This window comes from Trachurus trachurus, assembly GCF_905171665.1.
Source record: "Trachurus trachurus genome assembly, chromosome: 23".
Classification (NCBI taxonomy): Eukaryota; Metazoa; Chordata; class Actinopteri; order Carangiformes; family Carangidae; genus Trachurus; species Trachurus trachurus.
Genome location: NC_139912.1, coordinates 2,872,400 through 2,894,996, shown reverse-complemented (window position 1 = coordinate 2,894,996; position 22,597 = coordinate 2,872,400). Strand labels below are relative to the sequence as shown.

Sequence of the window (22,597 nt, the reverse complement as noted above, 5' to 3'; positions counted from 1 at the left end):
TAAAAATCGTCATGGTTCCTCCTCTCATCCTTTAATCCAGAGTTTCTTTTTGCCAAATATCAGGTTTTTATACTTTTGTACTGTTTGATGTGAAACTCGTCTGTGCCAAGTGGAAACGCAGCGACTGCAGGATTCAGTCGCACCGACATCTGACCTCAGGACAGTTCTTACATTTCTACTGTTTATGGTTCAAAACACTGTAAAAATAAAAAAAATAAAAAATAAAATAAAAAAAACATCACAGTCGATGCTCAGTGATAAAAACCTGAAGGAAATCTTCTATTAAAATATAAAAACTGAATCCGAGTTGTGTTTTTTTTGTAAGTGTGTGTTTTTTTGTGTTGACGTCTGATTTATACAGATTCCTGGTTCTATATGGTAACACTTTATAATAAATACATGCTATTAAGCATTAGTTAAGCATTAATAAATACTGAATTCATCATTTATAACGCATTAATACTCATTAGTATGTAGTTTATAAATACAAATACAGTTAGTGCTTATCGATGATGAGTAAAACATTTCTAACTGTAGAAAAAGACGGCCACCGCACACTGATAAGACTCTGCTGATATACTTTATTAATGAACAACGCGTTTCGCTTTCAGCGTCGTCAGGTTCGCCTCTGGCGTTGCTGGGTGTGTTCATATACCTTCGGTCACATGACCCAAACCATCAACAGATGGCAAAAAAGTTTAAAAAACACTTGTGGTTATCATATGATATGTACAATATAGCAACACTCAAATAAATCAAAAAGGGAAGCAATACACCCATCACGTACAATACAATATAATAGAAAGCCAAGTTATGAGTAGCGCAACGTAATCACAATCACCCAGCGGGTACAATGTATCACACAACAACAATAAATGTAAATGTAAAGAAAGGCCTTAAATGAACTACAAAATGATTCGAAAATTGTGATTAAACCAGCCGATAAGGGAGGGGCTGTGGTTGTACAAAACACCAAGGACTATATAACCGAGGCCTTTAGGCAACTTGGAGATGTTTCGTTTTACAGACAGTTACCACATAATCCAGTGGAAACCCTCATAGAGGAGAGAGACCCTATCTTGAATAGAGCTCTGGAGGACCAGTGGATTACTAAAAAACAATTTGAGTTTTTGCAAATACAACACCCTATGACTCCTGTCTTCTATCTATTGCCCAAAATACACAAGCGACTGTTGAATCCACCGGGCAGACCTATTGTAGCAAGTAAGAACTCGCTGTCTGAACCTCTAAGCCAATTTGTGGATTTCTTTATTAAAGACATTGTAAAGACTTTACCATCATATGTGGCAGATACCAGGGATGTCCTAAACCTTTTGACTAACATCTCTATGCCTCACAACTCATTCTTGGTCTCCTTTGATGTTGAAGCCCTATACACCAACATCCCACATGAAGGTGGATTAGAGGCCATGGACTTCTATTTGGAACCTAAAAAAGATGTTCTCCCTTTTGAATTGCTCATGATGTTGACGAAGTTTATACTGAAATCAAATTATTTTATGTTCGATAAAAAATATTTTGTGCAGTCTCAAGGAACCAGCATGGGGTCTCCTTTTGCTCCCAACTATGCAAATTTGTACATGGGATTGTGGGAGGAAAGGCACATATTCAATGATAACCCGTTTGCGGATAAAATGTTGTTCTTTCGCAGATTTATTGATGACATCATTATGGTATTCACAGGTAGTGAGGATGAGCTGGAGGCATTTAATGTTTTTGTGAATGAAACTTATCCTAACTTAAAATTTACCATGGAATACAGTCGTGAAACTATTCATTTCTTGGATCTTCTCATCTCAGTGAATGAGAACAGGGGTTTGGATACATCGATCTATCGTAAAAGCACTGACAGAAATACAGTTTTACATGCTGAAAGTTTCCACCCTGATCACCTCATCAACAACATCCCTTATGGACAATTTATCAGGTTGAGAAGAATCTGTAACAACGAAGGGGACTATCACGCTAAGGCACAAGAAATGGCTGAACGATTTCTACAGAGGGGATATGATAAATCTATGATTTACAGTGCTATGGCAAAAGCCAACAGAAGAGATAGAGAAGAATTATTAAATCCTCCCACGAAACAGTATGAAAATGAAAATGTAAATGTAAATACCACGACCTATGTTTCTGAGTATTCCACAGTATCGAGACAAGTCAAACAGATCATCACTAAACATTGGAAAGTACTTGAATGTGACCCCAGCTTGAATCATCTATCCTCGTCCAGACCTCGCTTCTGCTATAAGAGAGGTAGAAACATAAGGGACATGGTGGTCAGTTCTATGTACATGGAACCAACACAAACCAATTGGCTGTCCCAGCAAGTGTATGGCAACTATAGATGTGGCAAATGTGCGCATTGCGCCAACACATGTGATACTAAATCATTTAATCACCCCCACTCAGGAAAGAAATACAAAATAAAAGAATTTATTAATTGCCTTTCCACCCATGTTGTTTATGTGTTGATCTGCCCCTGTGGTCTTATGTATGTTGGCCAAACTAAACGTAACTTAAAATTGCGCATAGCAGAACATAAAGCGGCCATCAGAAATAACAACCTGGATTACGCTATCGCCAAACACTACCAAGATAAAAATCACGGCTCTGCTGCCTCCCTCAGGTTCATTGGCATTGAAAAAATAAAACCTAACCCAAGAGGAGGTAACATTATAAAACAACTACTGAGAAGAGAGGCTTTTTGGATAAACGAACTCTCCACTGTCGAGCCGTATGGTATGAATGACTCTCAGGACTTGAGCTGCTTTCTTTGAACTGGATTGTTACATTTATTGTTGTTGTGTGATACATTGTACCCGCTGGGTGATTGTGATTACGTTGCGCTACTCATAACTTGGCTTTCTATTATATTGTATTGTACGTGATGGGTGTATTGCTTCCCTTTTTGATTTATTTGAGTGTTGCTATATTGTACATATCATATGATAACCACAAGTGTTTTTTAAACTTTTTTGCCATCTGTTGATGGTTTGGGTCATGTGACCGAAGGTATATGAACACACCCAGCAACGCCAGAGGCGAACCTGACGACGCTGAAAGCGAAACGCGTTGTTCATTAATAAAGTATATCAGCAGAGTCTTATCAGTGTGCGGTGGCCGTCTTTTTCTATTGATTTTACGCACTCCTGCTACCCACCTGCACCTGAGGAACTGTGGCTGTGCAGGGAGATTTGCTTTTCTACATTTCTAACTGTGTTTATAAACTACATAGCCTACTATAAAATATGAATTGTAATGCTTAACTAATGCTTAATAGTGTGTAGCTACTTATTATAAAGTTTTACCAAAAATACAATTAAAAAAGGTTAAATATGTTTATAATAGTTTAACTTTCTAAAGAAACATAAAGCAGAAGTAAGCGATCCGGTCGTTTTCGCTAATGCTGCGTTCCAGGCAGGCTTTTGAAACCGTAAATTACAGCTTCAAGTCACATCTTACGACTTTGTAGCGTTCCAGGCAACCCACTCGTGTTTTTCCGACCTGTTTTACCTGTGAAAGTCACTATAACGGCCACTCGTAACTTCTGACCCGTGAAGTCGTACCAGATCGAACTGGTACCACTTCACAGGTCGGAAAAACACGAGTTACGAGTTGCCTTGAACGCACCATAACAGTCCTCGTCCCTACGTCACCACATTCACGGCGTTCCTTGGCTGCACACACAGCCCTGCATGCCGTTCTCTCTCCTCATTGGATAAAAACTGTAGGATACGATAAATGTTTTCTCCTCGGCTCAGAGCAGAGCAGAGTGACTGACAGACCCGTGTTTCAGTCCAAACACTCTATGTAAGTGATTGCTGTCGGAAGATATAACTATTTAAGACTTATATTAACACAAATATATCACTTACTTCTGCTTTAAATATGTTTATAGTAGTTTAACTTTCTAAAGAAACATTAATGGGAACACATGATATAATAATATTATAATTATATTGAGTCAAGATGCATTGATCAGTGTAAAGAGTTAAATATGTGACATCAGCGCCCCCTGGTGTTCACACTGAGGAACTGCACGTTAAAAAAAGACCAGAGATTCAGCTACAAAAACAACAACTTCAGATCATTTCCCATGATGCTTTGCGGTTGTAAAACGGTATTTACTTGCCATGGTTACCAATCACAGCAGGAGACTGTGTGATGACTCACCTGTGGTCACGTGATCACCTGAGCAGCTGCTGCTTCACACCTTCACTTCCTGTTGCAGTGATGCAGTGTGTGTGTGTGTGTGTGTGTGTGTGTGTGTGTGCGTGTGCGTGTGTGTGTGTGTGACTCAGAGGAAGTGATTAAAATGTACCTGAGTGGTTCCTGCTGGCCGACTCCCCATCATTTACCGGCGTCGCCATGGAGACAGAGTCTGTTCTTATCAACCAATCACAGAACAGAACCTGAGCTTTTTTTTCTTTTTCTTTGCTTTTCCTCTTTGCATTCCTCACTTAGATTCAGTTACAAAGATGCAAAAATACATTTATATGTTTAGATACAAAGTGACATCACTCTGTATCTAAACATATGATTTGTATTTAAATCAAATATATATATAGGTGTATGTATAGCCTATATATAGGCCTATAATCCTATAAATCAGCTATAAATATGAAATATTGAATACAAAATACAAAGGGCACAGAATAATAAAATATCAGCAAATAAAATTTTTGATTTAAATTTGTGCTGGATATCGATTGAAATATTTACTTGTGATTTAAATCACAAATTAATCACATTTTGTTGCTATTTATTCAAAGGTCTGCATATTATTATTATGCTCCAATAACATAATAATAATAGGCCTAATGTTTGTTCTGTCAGATCTGAAGCTGCTTTTTCAAAAATAAAACACATACAGTAATTTCATATTTTCATAAATTTTAAAATAATTTCATTCAAATTCATTAACGATGGAAAAGAAAAATCTTGATTGTTGAAACAAAACGTGATTTTATTGCTAAAAGTTTTTTTTTTTTATCAGAAATCAGTGTGAACTCATAAAACTTCCTGTCGACTCGTCTCTTCACAACCTTTTAAATAAAGTTTTAGTTCATGTCGACAAACTCAAATGTGTGTGTGTGTGTGTGTGTTCCACCTGTACCCCTCACACACACACACACACACACACACACAAACACCCTCCTCCTCCTCATCAGCTGTTTGGCTCCAAATCCTCTAATTAAATCGATTCTGGTCGACTTTGATCAAACTGTGCAGAGATTTAAAACCACCACACACACACACACACACACACCACACACACACACACACACACACACACACACACACACACACACACACACACACAGCAGGGGTGAACTCTCCCTCCCTCTCTCTCTCTCTCTCTCTCTCTCTCTCTCTCCTCCCTCGTTTCCTCGGCGTCTCTCTCTTCCTCTCAGCTCCAGACGACACAGAGGAGAAGAAAAAGAGGAAGAGAAAAGACGTTTTTCTCTTTCTCCTCTTTTCTTTTCTTTTCTTTCTCCGGTTGTTTTTCCTCAGAGCGATGGGATGTGGAAACTCTTCAGCAGCTAAAAACAACAACAACAACATCAACAGCAGCAGCAGCGGCAGTGGAGGAGGTGAGAAACATCACATTCAATGTTTCTGTTTTTGTGTTTTTGATGAAAGTTTGAAGTTTCAGTAAAAAAAAAAAAAACAGAGACTTTGAGGAACAGGAAGTTTTATTTTGAAGGTGAAGAAAGTCAAATTGAACTTTATTGTCACTGTGTTTCAGAAGAACAATAATCAAACTCAATTAATAAAGAAAGAAACAGGATATAAAATGATCAAAGTTGTGTTGTTGTAATGAACGTCATGTTATTCTACTTGTGGAAAATAATTATATCATTAGATATAAGATAAACCATCAGTTAATGATTATTAAATAATTACCTCATCATTTATAAATCAGTTGTTTCACATGCTAAACTACTACTGTACTAATTGGTCTAAAACCTATAAATGTTCATCTCTGGATTGATATAATCTATCTATCATCTATAATTTAGATAGAAACATTAATTAATGCTCAAGAGAGACATTTTATAAAATATTCAACAACCTGAATTAATGATGAATTGCTGTATTGATTAGTGATTAATGACTGGTTTGTAATTTATGGAAAACACATGTGGCTTTTATTTTGGTGAACCAGTCTTATTTTGAAAAACAGGATGACCAATTTAACGTTATTGTTTTGATTTTTTTAAAGGGATAGTTCAACATTTTGACAAATAGGCTCATTGCCATAATCCCTATAGTCATAGCAGTAGGTTCGTTACCTTTAATTGTCGGTGCAAGATATTTTTAGAACGGTGGAGCAGAGCCGTGAGCTGAGAAATCCCATGAGCCTCCGTAGCGTAGCTCTGAGCAGCTCACGGCTCTGCTCCGCCGTTCTAAAAATAGCTTGCACCGACAATTAAAGGTAACGAACCTACTGCTATGACTATAGGGATTATGGCAACGGGCCAATTTGACAAAATGTTGAACTAATAATAATAATATAATATAATAATAATTGTTATCATTATTATTATCATTAGAATAAAGATGAAAATGACTAATTTTCATTGTTCAACATTAATTAATTACCGTAATTAATTGATTATTGTGTCATTGATCACAGGTGGAGCTGAGTCTTCAGTAAAGGAGTGAGTAGGCTACATGTTACACACACACAGACACACACACAGTTTCAAACACACTTTGATGTCACAACATGTCAGTGTTGTTTGACCTTTCTCTGATGTTATATGTCAATTTAGATACTTACTTCAGTGTGTGTGTGTGTGTGTGTGTGTGTGTGTGTGTGTGTGTGTGTGTGTGTGTTGACAGATCAAAAGAGTCTTTAACCGACGACGACAAACGGAAGTGAGTCACTCGTTTCTGATTTTCAGAGCAGAGTCACATGTCGTTAATTAATCAATCAATTAAAGGATAATTACAGTTTTTTTTTTACATTCTGGACCTTATTTCCAGCATAAAATCCGATCATTTCCTCACCCAGATAACTTTGGTGTCATTACAAGTGGTTGTGATGAAATGAGCTCCAGCCGAGAGCTGCGTGTATCCGTATAATGGAGTCTACAGGGTCTAAATAACACATTATCTGCAGAGAAACTCCTTCATTTCACCAATATTTAGTTCTGATAGGCTAGTGCTATTCCCCTCTGAGTCCGGGGTTAGCTGTTATCAACATCCGGGGTCTGTAGGTTGACCTACTGACCTCTGACCTGGATGATGTCATCTCTGAGCGCCACACAGCGCGGCTCATTCTGATAATAATCATTCCGCTTCGGCATTCGGGTCCATTTTTATCTCAACTAGCCGGAGCTTTAGTGAGTCCAGGTTGAGGAGAGGAAGAAGCTGAACTTCGTCCAGCTGCTCATTTTCTTCTGACAAGTCGGAAAAACACGCAGAAATGGACCGTATATAGCATTAGCGGTAGCAACAACCTACAGACCCTGGATGTTGATAACAGCTAACCCCGGACTCAGAGGGGAATAGCACTAGCCTATCAGAACTAAATATTGGTGAAATGAAGGAGTTTCTCTGCAGATAATGTGTTATTTAGAGGCTGCATTCTGCTGCCCTGTAGACTCCATTATACGGATATACGCGGTGACAACCACTTGTAATGACACCAAAGTTATCTGGGGGAGGAAATTATCGTATTTTATGCTAGAAATGAGGTCCAGATTGTAAAAAAACCCCGGTAATTATCCTTTAATTTATTAATGTGTGTGTGTGTGTGTGTGTCCTCAGAAACTACGGAGGTGTGTATGTGGGTTTACCAACAGATCTGAACAACGTTCCTCAAGTACAGATCGGATCATTGAGAGGTAACACACACACACACACACACACACACACACGCACACACACACACACACACACACACACACACGCACACACACACACACACACACACACACAGCTTCAGCTTCCTGTTGCGTCTCCAGGGTCACGAGAGCCTGGGAGAAAGACAACAAGAAAACACTGATCACTCACTGTTTGTTTGTCCTATGACCTCAGTGTGTGTGTGTGTGTGTGTGTTTATGTGTGTGTGTGTGTGTGTGTGTGTGTGTGTGTGTGTGTGTGTGTGTGTGTGTGTGTGTGTGTGTGTGTGTGTGTGTGTGTGTGTGTGTTAATGACGTGTCGTCCACAGAGAGCAGCAGAGACGCGTCTTCCCTCAGGACGCCGCTGTGGGGGAACGGACTGTGATTTAATGAACAGCCAGGTGTGTGTGTGTGTGTGTGTGTTCATTAATGAGCTGTGTGTGTGTGTGTGTGTGTGTGTGTGTGTGTGTGTGTGTGTGTGTGTGTGTGTGTGTGTGTGTGTGTGTGTGTGTGTGTGTTCATTAATGAGCTCTGTGTGTGTGTCAGCAGTTAAAACATCATCAGTGTTTTTCACACGAAGAGAAAAATCAAAACATGTTCAGTTTTTGGTGACATTTATATTAAATAATTCATATTTATGTTTAATTCATGTTAATTGGAATATGAATATGAAATAAATAGTTCATATTGTTAAAATATCGATTTGATTTCAGTCGGTTTTTTTATTCATCGCTCCCTGAACTGATTTAAGTTTTTTAAATCCCACATAATTTAAAGGAAAAGTTGAGTTTTCCAATAATAAAAGATCAATTCTGTTCAGTTTAGTTTGTGTCTGAACAGAGAAAAATGAAATAAAGGAAAAACATTTTTAAAAAGTCATTGAGAGAAAAAGGTTAAAACTATTTAGATAAACTGTGTTTTTCTCTCACATTCTTCAAAATAAAAGCCCCACAGCTGCTAATATACAGTATATTCAACAGTCACCTCAAATGTTGTAGGTTTTATTTCTAAAGTTGGTCAAAAACTGGATTTCTTCAATAAACTGATTTATTTAATGAATATTTTTCATCTGTATCGGGATTTTGAAATCTTGTTAAAGCAGATATCAGCTTCACGGCCGTTTCGGCTAATGCTGCGTTCAAGGCAGGCTTTTGAAACCGTAAGTTACAGCTTCAAGTCACAACTACGACTTGGTAGCGTTCCAGGTAACCCGTAGCTCGTGTTTTTACCATCCTGTTGTCTGTGAAAGTTCCCTATAACGGCCACTCGTAACTTCCGACCCGTGAACTCGTACCAGATCGAACTGGTATGACTTCACAGGAAGGAAAAACACAAAGTACGAGTTTCTTTGAACGCACCATGAGTTAGCAGCCCCCGCCCTTGTCAGGCATCAATTGGTCCTCGTGCTACGTCACCACATTCACGCGCATCCCTTGGCTGCACACACAGCCCTTCATGCCGTTCTCTCTCCTCATTGGATAACACTTGTATCCCACAAGGAAAATTTTCTCCTCGGGTTACAGCAGAGCAGAGTGACGGAGAGACTCGTGTTTAGGCTGAAATACTTCATGTAAGTGATTGCTGACGGAAAATAGGACTATTTAGGACTTATATTAACAAAAACATTCCACTGATATCTGCTTTAAGTCAGAAAAACAGAAAACGATACATTTTGGTACAGACAGAATAAAAACTGATCATGAAATAATCAATATCTGATCAAACTCCAGATGTTTCCAGCAGGAGGCAGTTTAACAGCTGGACGATGTTTATTTGTGTCTGCAGGAGAGTGAGGAGTTTGTCCAGGAAGAAGAAGAAGACTAACTCCTCCTACAGATGAAGGTGAGCAGTGGTTTACAGATTTAACACTGTTTTTTCATGCACTGATCAATTTTGAGATTTTGGGCTGTTTTTCTTCCTTAACATGTCTTCTTTCAGAAAAGTTGAATGAAATGGTAGAAAATCCACATTAAGGTTTTTATTTTACTTAATTTTGTCTCTTTTGTCTGGTATCATTGTGAAGCTCTCTCTCCTGAACAATTATGAAAGCTCTGAGAATGGTCATTTCCTTTCAGCAACAAATCATAAAAGAACGATTTACATTAACAATCTATGTAATTTTACAATAAAAGGCCGTTTTCTCAAAAATATTTTTTCCTCAAATCTCCACTTCAGCAGCACTTACAGACACCAAACCTTCCAGTTTGATCCCTTTCTATATCCTGGAGGTTTTTACAGAGGGGATTGTTGATATATCATTCACAGCCTCATTTATACAACATTTTATTCCTAAAAACATGGAGAAATTAGATTTTTTTAAGGCTGGTGACAGTATTTTCTCATTTACAAAGTGATACAAAATACAACAAGAATTTTGAAAGTAGCTTTATCCATTGTTCAGATTTCTGTTCTGGAAATGTATGAAAATTAGCACATATTTCATTAGATATTGCCTAATTTACATATTTAAACATAAAATTAGACAAAACTTGCAATACAAAAAATATTTGTCTTAAAGTGAGTGATAAACTTGGGAAGTTTCATGATGAATTCTGTTAGTTTACATTTTTACCCTATTCACCTGTAGTGTCCCAACTTAATGCAACAGCTAAATGATGAGTGGAGTTGATGCAGGTGAGGTCACGTGACACTGAGCTCACCTGTGATTGGCTGGTTGGTTTGTTTGTTTACGACCTGCTGAGGTAAGGAGGTCGTCGTCTCCGTAGAGTCTTTGAACGCAGCGTGTTGATGTTGATGCTCCTGTTTGCTCTGGAGACTGAGTGTGTGTGTCGGTCCAAACAAACACAATCATCTGTTGTTTAATTAGAAAATAATTTAATTTCATTCATTTAATCAACTCAACATCAGTTCTTCAACGTTCAGAGGAAAATTTAAAATAAAAAACAAAAACCACAAACTGTCAAACAGGGATACCGTGGTTACCGTGGCAACGGAGGAGCAGCTGCATCAACGTACAGAGGGAATGTAAAGTATGGCAGCGTAGTGTAAAGTGCAGAGTCTGTGGTTTGGAGGAGCAAACAGGAAACGGCAGCTGCAGATGTCGATGACATCACAGTGAGGTCATAGTGAGGTCATATAGAGGAGGTAAACTCAAACTAGAGCAAAACTGTCAAACTATTATTAGTATTAATTATTATTATTAATGAACAGTGTTGAACTATGACAGGATCAGAATCACTGAGTGAAAAATGTCAACTTCATTCCTGAAAAACTAAGATTTTATTCTGAATTTAAAGTCTTAAATTTATGAGAAAAGAGACTTTATTCTCATGAAACTGTTTTTAATCTTAAAGTCGTAACTTTACTAGAATAAAGTCCAGATAAGTTGTGATCTTACAAAAATAACTCTCAACTTCACTCTCACAATGATGTGACGTCATATCTTAACTATTAAGAAAATATTCTCAACTTTACTCCTGTAAAGTTTCAACTTAAAGTCTGAATTTTATAGAGGAATCTATAAAATCACAACTTTTTCTTGTAAAATTAAGATTTTATCCTCGTAATAATGTGACAAATTTATTTTTAATTTTACTTCAATTAAATTCCGACTTTCTAATTTCACTACAGTAAAGTCAGAATATTCGTCATAACAAAATTCAACTTTATATATATCCAATTTAGGAGGAACAGGATGTTTTATTTTGAAGGTGAAGAAAGTCAAATTAAACTTTATTGTCACTGTTTCCTCCTACAGAGATGAAAACATCAGGAATGTAAAGATATAAATCTATAAATCAAATAACCAAAATAAAAGATTAAAGAAGCAGCAAATGAAATGATAAATTGAACGTCGTGTTCAAAAGTCAGAATTTAACGAGAATTATCTCAAATATTCTTGTCGTTATAACTTAAATTTATTCTCATTTTACTGTCACAATGTTGAGGACAAAGTTGAGAATCATTTCTGTGATGTTTAAAGGGATAGTAGCATTTTTTTAAAAGTGGGGTTGTATGATCTACAAATAGCCCCTAAGTACTTTAATTGCAGTAGAAGACTCTCTGCACTCCTCCCATTAGCAACACCAGCCCATAATAGCCCTGCCCAGAGATTAGATACAGTGTTGTGAACAGACCCAAAGAAACGGCCTATTTTCACGGCCTAAAAGAGGTTTTACCTGAAATTTTTTTTTTGCTATAATATAATTTTTTCCAGCCCTTCAAAGTGCAGGAAAAACACTGTTTTTATTTGGACCTAACCAACTCACGTATCCCTCCGCCCAGGGTTAGCGCCCGCCGATCAGCAGTTGGTTAGGTCCAAATAAAAACTGTGTTTTTCCTGCACTTTGAAGGGCTGGAAAACATTATATTATAGTGAACAATGGAACTGTGTATTTTTTTTCAGGTAAAACCTCTTTTAGGCCACGAAAATAGGGCGTTTCTTTGGGTCTGTTCACAACACTGTATGTTGTAAATCTCTGGGCAGGGCTATTATGGGCTGGCGTTGCTAACGGGAGGAGTGCAGAGAGTCTTCTACTGCAATTAAAGTACTTGGGGCTATTTGGAGATCATACAACCTAGAGCACTGGAAAAGAGAGTAACAACACCACCATTGACTCCCGTGGTAAGGGTTTAAGGGTTTAAGGGTTTAAGGGTTTTGCCCCCCTAGTGGCAGGATATGGGTATTGCAAAAGCGCCCAGAAAACCCATTCACTCCAATGTATGTGTGTTGCCCACTTGCTTGTAAATGGATGAAAACGGCCGTGTTTTTGTTTTTAGGTGTCTTGGTCATATCAGATTATACTTATAATTTGTTTATTACAAAATTTAGATTGAAACATTAATGTAGACAACTGTTTTTTTTGTTTTTTTTACTCTCCTATGTGTTAATGTTTATCTGTAAAGGGTCCTCAATGATGCTATTAACGTGGGTGATCTAGAAATGTCCTTAAATGATTGAAAATACCACACTTGCTCATTCACCAACAATGCAGAGTTGTCAGTTCTTGGGCTCTTTTGCAATACCCACATTCCTCCACCAGGAGGCGCTTCCATTGGACCAATGCGTGTTGTTACTCTCTTTTCCAGTGCTCTAATACAACCCCACTTTTTAAAAAAATGCTACTATCCCTTTAATATTATTCCTGCTGTTTCAGACTTGTGTGTTTCCCTGCGTCTCCGTCACGCGGCGCCCTGACCTCCGTGACCTCCGTGACCTCCCTGACCTGCCGCCCTGACGACCAGCTCCTCTCCCGACGCCAGCTTCCTGTACAGCGGCGTCAGCTCGGCGGCTCGCGGCGCCTTCGACTCCGGCGTGGCGGGAACGTCGAAGTCGGACGACGCCTGAGAGTCGGAGAGCTCCGACGGGAGAATCAAACCCGAGGCGGCGGCGGCGGCGGCGGCGGCAGCGTTGTGCGTCTTCTCCGGCGGCGGCGGGAGAATCAACGTGTCGGCTAAACACGAGTCGAGGTTCTGGGAGGAGTGAGTGGAGGAAGACAGCGTCAGACTGAACTCCTCCTGCTGCTCCTCTTCTTCCTCCTCTTTCTCCTCCTCCTCTTCGTCGCTGAACAGCTCGGGCGACTGCGAGCCCGTCAGCCTGGAGGGGGCGGGGCTTATGTTGGAGCAGCAGGACTGTGATTGGCTGTTCTGGCTGTTCTGGCTGTCCGTCAACGCGTCGGCGGTGAAGAAATCCTCCCACTTTGGATCGCAGCGTTCCTACACATCGTCATTAAATGTCAATGTCAAAATTCCATACTGTTTTCCAGACTCTAATAATTTCCAGACTTCTCCGTAAAAAAAAAAAAAAAAGTCAAATAATTTGTGACATGTGAGTAATTAGATGTGTATCATGTAAATAAATTGTGCAATAAATTGTTTGTTTTCATTACTCTGAATTTGAATGCCATAATGTCACCGAATAATTTCCAGGAGATAGATAGTACAATAGCGCATACAAAATAATTAAAGGAATAGTTCAACATTTTGGCAAGTTGACCCATTGCCATAATCCCTATAGTCATAGCAGTAGGTTCGTTGCCTTTAATTGTCGGTGCAAGCTATTTTTAGAACGGTGGAGCAGAGCCGTGAGCTGCTCAGAGCTACGCTACAGAGGCTCATGGGATTTCTTGGTTTCCCTCATCAAACTCATCAAATACACAATCCAACAACTCCACAACGCTCTGGTGGACAAGTTGTGACCTGCACATTCACCACACTATGAGATAATAACACAACGTTACCACACAGAGTTGTTTTAGAGGGAAATTCATGCAAAACTGCTGATGCACGTTGCCTTCAGGGACAGTTTTTCATCAAGCAGTCTCTGTATTTCCCTCTAAAACAACTCTGTGTGGTAACGTTGTGTTATTATCTCATAGCGTGGTGAATGTGCAGGTCACAACTTGTCCACCAGAGCGTTGTGGAGTTGTTGGATTGTGTATTTGATGAGTTTGGTGAGGGAAACCAATCAAATCCCATGAGCCTCCGTAGCGTAGCTCTGAGCAGCTCACGGCTCTGCTCCACCGTTCTAAAAACAGCTTGCACCGACAATTAAAGGTAACGAACCTACTGCTATGACTATAGGGATTATGGCAATGGGCCAATTTGCCTAAATGTTGAACTATCCCTTTAACCCATATGGCTTCACATACGTATATAGATAAGTATTAAGATAAATATATTTCCATACAATAGCTTCCATTTTCCATACTTTACATACCTGCGTAGGAACCCTGGGATCGTTACACGTCTCTCCCTCCTTCTTCACCTCCTCTGTCTCCTTCTTCTCCTCCTCCTCCTCCTCTTCTTCTTCTTCTTCTTCTCCGTTGGACTCGGTGCAGTCGACGTAGTTGTGTGAAACAGACGCAGCGTCGCCGTCCGCTGGAGGCGTCGTCGCCGTCACCATCGTCGCCTCAGGACGCTCCGTTCCCTCTGCAGACGACGAGTCAACAAAACAAAGCTAATGTGATCGTCTGTGACATCACCACAATCAATCAACTCATGCACTGTGTCCGAAATCCCCCCTACTCACTATCTAGTGACCAGGCCATTTTGTAGTGGTGTCCGAATGTTTAGTGATTATTAATGGTCACTATATAGTGCACTGAATCTATCCCACAATTCACCGCGAAATGTAGTGAACATCCGATGGTCACTAACCGGAGCAAGATATCCCATCATGCATTGCGACGCCGTTAACACACCGGCCCAGAACGACCGGTGTAGCTACCAAATAAATGAAGTAGTGCAGCAGCCTGCCAGAGTTTTCTGTTCGCAGTTTCCACAGACTCCCAAAACAAACGTCAGAGCAAATTTCCTAACAAGTGTTATAAACTGACCACAGGTTCTGGATAGCGAGGCTAATTTCTGTTAGCCCGTCTATGGTGTTTTACATTAACGTTAGCATTAAGCTAGCGGACGTTATGCTTAGTTGTGACACTGGCTGTGTGTGTTTTGAATGTTGTTTCAAACTATGTGGGTTTGATTGAACATCTTTGATGCTTAAATATATATATATTACCGCTTAATATATTGCTTTACTCCTCTACACCGGCCGTTACCATGGTTGTATCCATGGTACCTGCACTGGCCGTTACAATCGCGGTCGGAACGTTTTAATACGTAATACGTCATTAACTGTGCGGCGGAGTAGTGTCCGAAAGTGTTTTTTTATTTGACCAGTGAGTCACTATATAGTCACTATATTGAATTCACTATATAGAGAGTAGGGAGGAGGGAATGAGGGAGGGATTTCGGACACAACCATGGATTGATTATTGCTCCATGTTCCCTCACCTTGTGTCACTTCCTGGTTCAGACCCGTCTTCTTCTTCTTCACCGGTGCCAGTTCGTCAAACAGGTCGTTGTCGCCGTCGTCGCTGCTTCCTGAGTCTGAAAACACAGAACGTTCAAAATCTAAATCATCATATTAACTTTATATTTGAATAATGTGAATTCTTTACTTTGTTCTGATGTAAAACTGAAAATATTCATGTTTGAGAAGCTGAAAGAATAGTTTAAGTTTTTAATAATTAATAAAGTTTATTTCCTGTTTTCATATTTGCGATGTTATAGAATAAAGTTCATCACACGACTTTATCTTTATGTTTCATGGAGCAAATGGTGTAAAACGGTTACTGCTGTGGAGAAAACACCTGTTAGTGTGTGTGTGTGTGTGTGTGTGTGTGTGTGTGTGTGTGTGTGTGTGTGTGTGTGTGTGTGTTACCGTATGTAGGTCGCTGCACTCTGCTGCGTTTGAGGACTCCCAGAGGTTCGTAAATGAAAGCAGCACGATCAGAGCGGTTCCTGCACATCAGCTTCAACCTGAACACACACAGAGATGTCAATGTGTTAAAGCTCCTTCAAAATAAAGGTAGATGTTTGTGTTAAAGCTCCTTCAAAATAAAGGTAGATGTTTGTGTTAAAGCTCCTTCAGAATAAAGGTAGATGTTTGTGTTAAAGCTCCTTCAAAATAAAGGTAGACGTTTGTGTTAAAGCTCCTTCAGAATAAAGGTAGATGTTGGTGTTAAAGCTCCTTCAGAATAAAGGTAGATGTTTGTGTTACAGCTCCTTCAGAATAAAGGTAGATGTTTGTATTAAAAAGCGACACAAACGTCACAGAAAAATTTGTTTTAAACGAAGTCAAACTCGACTCACATCTGTGTGACCTGAGTCAGAGTTCGACCGATAGGAATCACGCTGGGATAGACGTTCACCGGTTGAAGGTACGACAGGAAGTCTCTGAGCTGGAAGTGAAGAGGAGCAGAGTGTCACAACAAAGAAACAAACACACACACACAAATCAATCAAACAACAATACAGCGGCTGCTCTCCGACCTCAGAGTACGACGAGTGGAAGCTGAAACAGGCTCTGAAGGAACTGGCCCCGGTCCTGACACCACAACGACAACAGACACGTTAACACTGACTGATTAATCAATCAACCAACCAATCAATCAATCAATCAATCAATCAACCAACCGATCGATCAATAATTGGACAGAATCTTCTGCGTCTCACTTTATGATCACGTTGGTTTTCTTGGTTCTCTCTCCGAACCACATGGTCGACGGTTTGATGCTGATGATGCGGAGAGGAGTCCCGTCGGCCGCCGAGCAGCCGCACGGCAACCGGTTGCCCTGGAAGAACTCCTCATCCTGCACACACACACACGCGCACACACACAGAGGAAAATCAGATAAAGGTTCCTTTTTCGTTAAGGGATACTAGTGTGTGTGTGTGTGTGTGTGTGTGTGTGTGTGTGTGTGTGTGTGTGTGTGTGTGTTGGACCTTCGGGTGTCGACAGGCGTGGATCTGGGTCCGGCGGTCGGTCGTCACGTAGCTCAGGATCTCCGGCATCTTCTTGAACTGGTCCAGATGATTCACATGGATCTGTGGGAAAAAAACACACAAACACATAATGTGAATTGATTTGTAAATAAAAAAGGAACCGCAACTGAGAAATGTGACTCTGCTGAGTGACATAAAGTCATTTTGAGGCAGAAAAACCTTTTCACTGCAACACCAGGAGCTAGAATCAATTTTTTGCAGGTGTAAAACTGCAAATTATGTGTTGCAATGGCCCTTTACACATTTTCCAAATGGTAAAAAGTACTGGTTAAGGTTAAATCTTCTAAATATAACTCTGGTGAGTGATATAAAGTCATTCTGAGGCAGAAAACCTCCTCTTTGCCACTGAGGTCACTGAGGAAATAGTGAGTCGGGAGGAGTGAATGAGTGAGTGGTTTCGGACACAGTGAGTAAAAAGACCTGTGATGGAAGTCGTAGTAAAAGATGTTTGATAAGAGAATACATGACAATTGAAATGGCATCTTTAAAACCCAGTATTATTTTAAAAGCATCTAACGTCTAAGGAGAAAAGAAAAGAAACTAGTCATTCATCACAGTTCAGCCTCATTATAAGAAGCACTTCCTGTTTACAGTCGACTCTGATGACATCAGAGATACGGTGGTGTCTGATTGGTCACCTGTGTGTTGAACTCCTCCCCCAGGTTGGTGAACAGGTACTCGTATCCGTACGCCGCTTTGCAGTTGAGCCACACGACGTGATACGAACTCTGACCGATCCACTTCCCGATGAGCTCGGAGATGCCGTTCAGACACACCTCCTACACACACACACACACACACAGACACACACACACACACACACACACACACACACACACACACACACACGTTTTAAATAATAAACATTGTTGTTTAAGAAAACTCTAAGGAAATAAATGTTGTTAGAAAAATAAAACTGACCCGTGTTGGGATCTGATAGAAGCGAGGGTCGTAGAAAGTGGAGTCGAGGTAAACGCTGTGAATGTCTTTAACCCTGAGACACAGAGATGAGGAACTAAACACATTTAACAGGTAAAAACAATCTCTCACTTTTTACTTTTATTCATTTAAACTTAGTGAATAACAACAGTTATGGATCAAATATTTGTTTCTGTGTTTTTGTTGTTAAATATAATGTAAAAAAACAAATATTTCCGTCTATTTTTTGTTGTTAAATCAGCATCACAGTCTCAGAAGACCATAGATTTCTTGTGCCATAGTTAAATATAACGTTAAAAATAAATTGTGTCCAGTTTTGGTTGTTAAATGTAACGTTAAAAAAACTCAAAAACATCTAACTCCTTTAGATGGACTGAGTCGTGGCGTTTTATTGTGAAAGGGGACAGGAAGTGGTCGACCGTCAGACACCGACCTGCTGCCTGAGTGCAGATGTTCGATCCTGGAGGCGTCGCCAGCTGCCAACCTGAAGTCTCCGGTGTACAACACGTTCCCATGACAACCTTCAAAGAGGAACCTGCACACACACAAACACACACACTTTTTATAGCTTTTAATCATATGTTTCGTCTGATTTCACATCCGTCTGCAGCTGTTATATCATGTATTTATCAATATGTAGGTGATCAGTGTTGATCCGACTCAAGTTAAAGGACAGTGACACCTCAACACTGTTTTCATTATAGATGAATCTGTGGCTGCTGATTGATCAACTAAAGCCACAATGTAACTGTCAAGAATAGAAAACAGTGACGTGACATTTTGTCATTTAAACCAACAGGTACAAACGAGGGATGCACGCTAACTTTTTAACATAACTTTCTGCTTCCAAAGGCCGATACCGACAACACACCTGGAGATAAGAAAGACTAGTGAGGATGTAGGATATATCACAACATCAATACTAGTTTTGACTCTTTAAATGACGATATTCTATTAGCAAGCCTTTCAAACATTTGGTAAAAGACATCAAACTATACTTTTTGTTATGTGAAATGAACATCTGTTTAAATAAAGTGCATTGCTTATATAGAAATAAAGGCCTCTAGAACTGATGCAGATATTTTGCATCAGGATTTACTGACTGATCAGGTTTGAAATATTAAAGCTTGCGCTATTTTTCACTCCTTGTGGAACTTGCTTGGAACATGTATTACAACTATCCAGCTAACTGTCTTCTTTATTACCGTCCCACATTACCGCCGTCATGTTCTCTGTTGCTGCGTTCACGTGTTGACGGAAATTCCCGGTTTGTGAGCCGTTCTTCAGACCTTTTTATAGGCCTATTCATATTTCTATGGTTTATGTGTAACATGGGTAATGGGTAAAATACTGTGGATAAGACGTTGATATCAAGTCGGCAACTACCAAAATTATGACAGAGTTGATCTCTTGTTTTCCGACATGAGGAGTATTCTGATGAATTTATTAAATTCTGATGAATTTATTCAATTTATTGAATTTATTCAATCAGAAAGTTGTTTTTCCGATTATACCGAGGCCACTTGAACGCAGCATTCACTGCAGGCCGTTCAGGTCTCATGTAGGAGTGAGAGGCTTGATTAAAAAAAACACCCACACCGCAGTGCTGACAAAAATATACAGTATATTATATCTTATCTGGTCTATTCGTTATGATATCGCGCCGATAATTATCATGCATCCCTATTAAAAATCCAAAGAAATTCAGTTTTCTCTCATGTTCAGGAAAGAAAAGAATCAAACCATGAAAGAAACATCAACTCATCTTTGCAGCTCTATACTAAATAGTTACAATTACATTTAAACGGATGTTTAAACTCACATCACGGAGCCGGGGCAGTGACCTGCAGGGAGCAACGTCACCACGACGTCTTCTTTCTGTGAACACACAACATAACACACACGATGGTTTAAAACAAATACGACCACACAAACTCATATTAAAGCCAAAGACGAGAGGAAGTTTGCAGCTTCACCTCTCCTGATGCTTCGTCCACCAGAGAAATCTGAGTCGGACTCTCCAGCTCCAACGGGACCTGAACACATCATCATTCATTTATTTTACAACAACATCAAATGACTCAAAAACACCCGAGGGCAGTGGAAGAGGAAGTGTAGGAGGTGATGGGATGTTTCTGACAGCGAACTCACGATGTAATCCTCCCAGAAGCCGTATCGAGGATTATTGAGCAGCAGCTCTTTGGTCACGAAGGAGCAGTAGAGTCGGACCGTACGACTGCAAACAAAACAGAGATAGAGAGAGAAAGGATCTTTATTGTTGTTTTGTTTTGTTTGTATCCACTGTTTTTTGGCCACCAGACCTGACTGAGAGCTTTACAAAAAGACAAGTAAATGGATCCTGGAAGAGAATCATGGTAAAATAAATCCTCACAGGAAATCAAAAGCCAAATTTAAGTCAGAATTTTGCAGTATAAAATCAAAATATAGACGATTATCTCATAGTGTTGACCTCCACACTCATATTTGTCTCTGTAAACACATACTTTTATTCCATAATATTTCTTTTTGCCAAAGAAATTTGACATTTTGAGCAGTTATTTGTACTTTTTAATTATAATGTGTCACAGAAAGTCCAAGATAGCCTTGAATATTTTTAACCCTGTGACACAACAGCTCAACATTTCACAGGTAAAAAAACAATCTACAACTTTTCACTTTTATTGTATGTAAACTGGGTGAATAACAACAGTTATGGATCAAATATTTGTGTCTGTGTTTTAGTTATTAAAATATATTATTTGAAAAAAAAAAAAAACTACTCAGATCGACTGACTCGTGGCGTTTTATTTTGAAAGTTCTTGTTATATTTTGAGATGTTGACTCTCTAGTGACATTTTTTTATTTTTTATTCACCAAGCCTATTATCACAACCACCTCTTCTTTATTTTTCTTTACACAGGCAGACACAAACTCCCACATGTTTCAAGACAAACATGTGTAATAATCTGTTAACAATAAGCTAATCGTTGGTTTCTCTCTGACTTTCCACACTTCTGTTTGAAAACCATCACTGCAGTGTAGTGTGTGTGAGAAAGGATGTTATTGTTGTTTTGTTTCATGAATATTTAATATTTAATAGTTTGTATCCACTGTTGGCCACCAGAAGTGACTGAAAAATAAATCCTCATAGGATTATAGGATATTCAAGTCAAAAGTGTGCTGTATAAAGTCAAAATATAGACAATATCATTGTGCTGACTTCCACACTCATATTTGTCTCTGTATATGACAAAATTTGTATTTTCATTCCATATTATTATTTTTGCCAAATAAATCTGACACTTAATTATATTGTGTCTGAGTAATTCAAATGCTGACTGTAAAACATAGCCTTCTTGTAGTATATTTTAAGATGCTGACTCATTTCATGTCCAATAATTTTTATTATTCTTTACACACACGGCCTTGCTTACATTTAAATATATACAGACATGAGATGAGATGTCAATATGTTAACAATAATCTAATTGACTAACTAACTGACTTTGACTTTAACGTTATATATTCAGTTAAAACAGAGAAACAAACCTGAACTGCAGCTTCCTCCTCAGCAGAGGTCCTTTCAATCCCTTCATGTGATCTGTGGACAGTGACAACACGTCTTTGTGTGAACTTTAAACACTGACCGAATAAAAAATATAGATATTATTATATTTCATTTCATTTTTGATTTATTCCATTCATGGTATACATTCTACACATGGTTGCACATATTTACATAATGTACACATTGTCACCAATGTGAAAAGGAGCAGGATGAAGAAAACTTATAGTACCGTAGCTGCCTCTCTCTGTTGTTATAATTACATTGGCTTACTATCAACACCAATATTAAACTCTATTTCAAAATATTAAAGATGATGAAACATAGTAATGACAAGAAAACAAACAAAATAGCAGTGGACACCACTCGTCTATCCTTTCCTTTCTTTTTCCCCTTTCTTCTTTTTTGTGGACGCTTATCTTATCTTTTTTTTAAACATTTTTCTTAAACTGAGACATAGCCTACTTGTACAACTTTTCAATTGCTTGCTTTGTGAATGCCATAGTTTTACACCTGCAACAGGAATACACATTTGTTTTAAGCTTAACCTTGCAAATGTATGTTTAAAATCAAGCTTCAGTCTGTTGTTCCTCTTCCTCCAGCTTGAACACGTTGTGTAAATGTTCTTGTAACTTAATGAGCTGTTCTTTGCTTTAAACATTGTTTTTAAGGTCTGAAGTTCTTAACAGGGAGACTTCTGATGATGATGCTAGCTTAGCTTCCAGCAGTTTCTCACCTTTGTGACAGTGGGAGAGGAAATAAGCCCGGGCATGGAGGTTCTCCCTGTCGAACCGGTCCAGGGAAATCCACGGATACTCCTTCATCCGACCCGCAAACGAACTCATCCTTCATCCGAACCTTCCGACGGTGTCGTCTTAGATAAGTCATGGGATGTTTTAGACGAGAA

At 39.1% G+C, this 22,597-nt stretch overlaps 1 protein-coding gene across 2 annotated transcripts in view; it reads right to left on the bottom strand.

Moving 5' to 3' along the window:
• The window catches only part of dclre1c (DNA cross-link repair 1C, PSO2 homolog), a 476,875-nt gene extending 454,278 nt beyond the window's left edge, over positions 1 to 22,597 (bottom strand). Inside the window, exons 1-16 of one of the 2 annotated variants that reach the window (XR_014596382.1) lie at positions 22,427 to 22,597; positions 21,675 to 21,726; positions 20,277 to 20,361; positions 20,102 to 20,161; positions 19,948 to 20,003; positions 18,559 to 18,660; positions 18,108 to 18,180; positions 17,825 to 17,965; positions 17,127 to 17,228; positions 16,857 to 16,993; positions 16,674 to 16,728; positions 16,494 to 16,582; positions 16,063 to 16,160; positions 15,633 to 15,728; positions 14,557 to 14,768; positions 12,938 to 13,553 (exon numbers count right to left, since the gene is read on the bottom strand). Coding sequence is in view for 1 of the 2 variants with exons in the window: in XM_083999518.1 (XP_083855644.1) it covers positions 13,020 to 13,553; positions 14,557 to 14,768; positions 15,633 to 15,728; positions 16,063 to 16,160; positions 16,494 to 16,582; positions 16,674 to 16,728; positions 16,857 to 16,993; positions 17,127 to 17,228; positions 17,825 to 17,965; positions 18,108 to 18,180; positions 18,559 to 18,660; positions 19,948 to 20,003; positions 20,102 to 20,161; positions 20,277 to 20,361; positions 21,675 to 21,726; positions 22,427 to 22,535 (2,001 nt within the window). In the remaining variant the exon portion in view is untranslated. Of the gene's footprint in view, positions 1 to 12,602; positions 13,554 to 14,556; positions 14,769 to 15,632; positions 15,729 to 16,062; positions 16,161 to 16,493; positions 16,583 to 16,673; positions 16,729 to 16,856; positions 16,994 to 17,126; positions 17,229 to 17,824; positions 17,966 to 18,107; positions 18,181 to 18,558; positions 18,661 to 19,947; positions 20,004 to 20,101; positions 20,162 to 20,276; positions 20,362 to 21,674; positions 21,727 to 22,426 lie in introns of those variants that run through there. The other variant, XM_083999518.1, reaches the window with a different exon arrangement.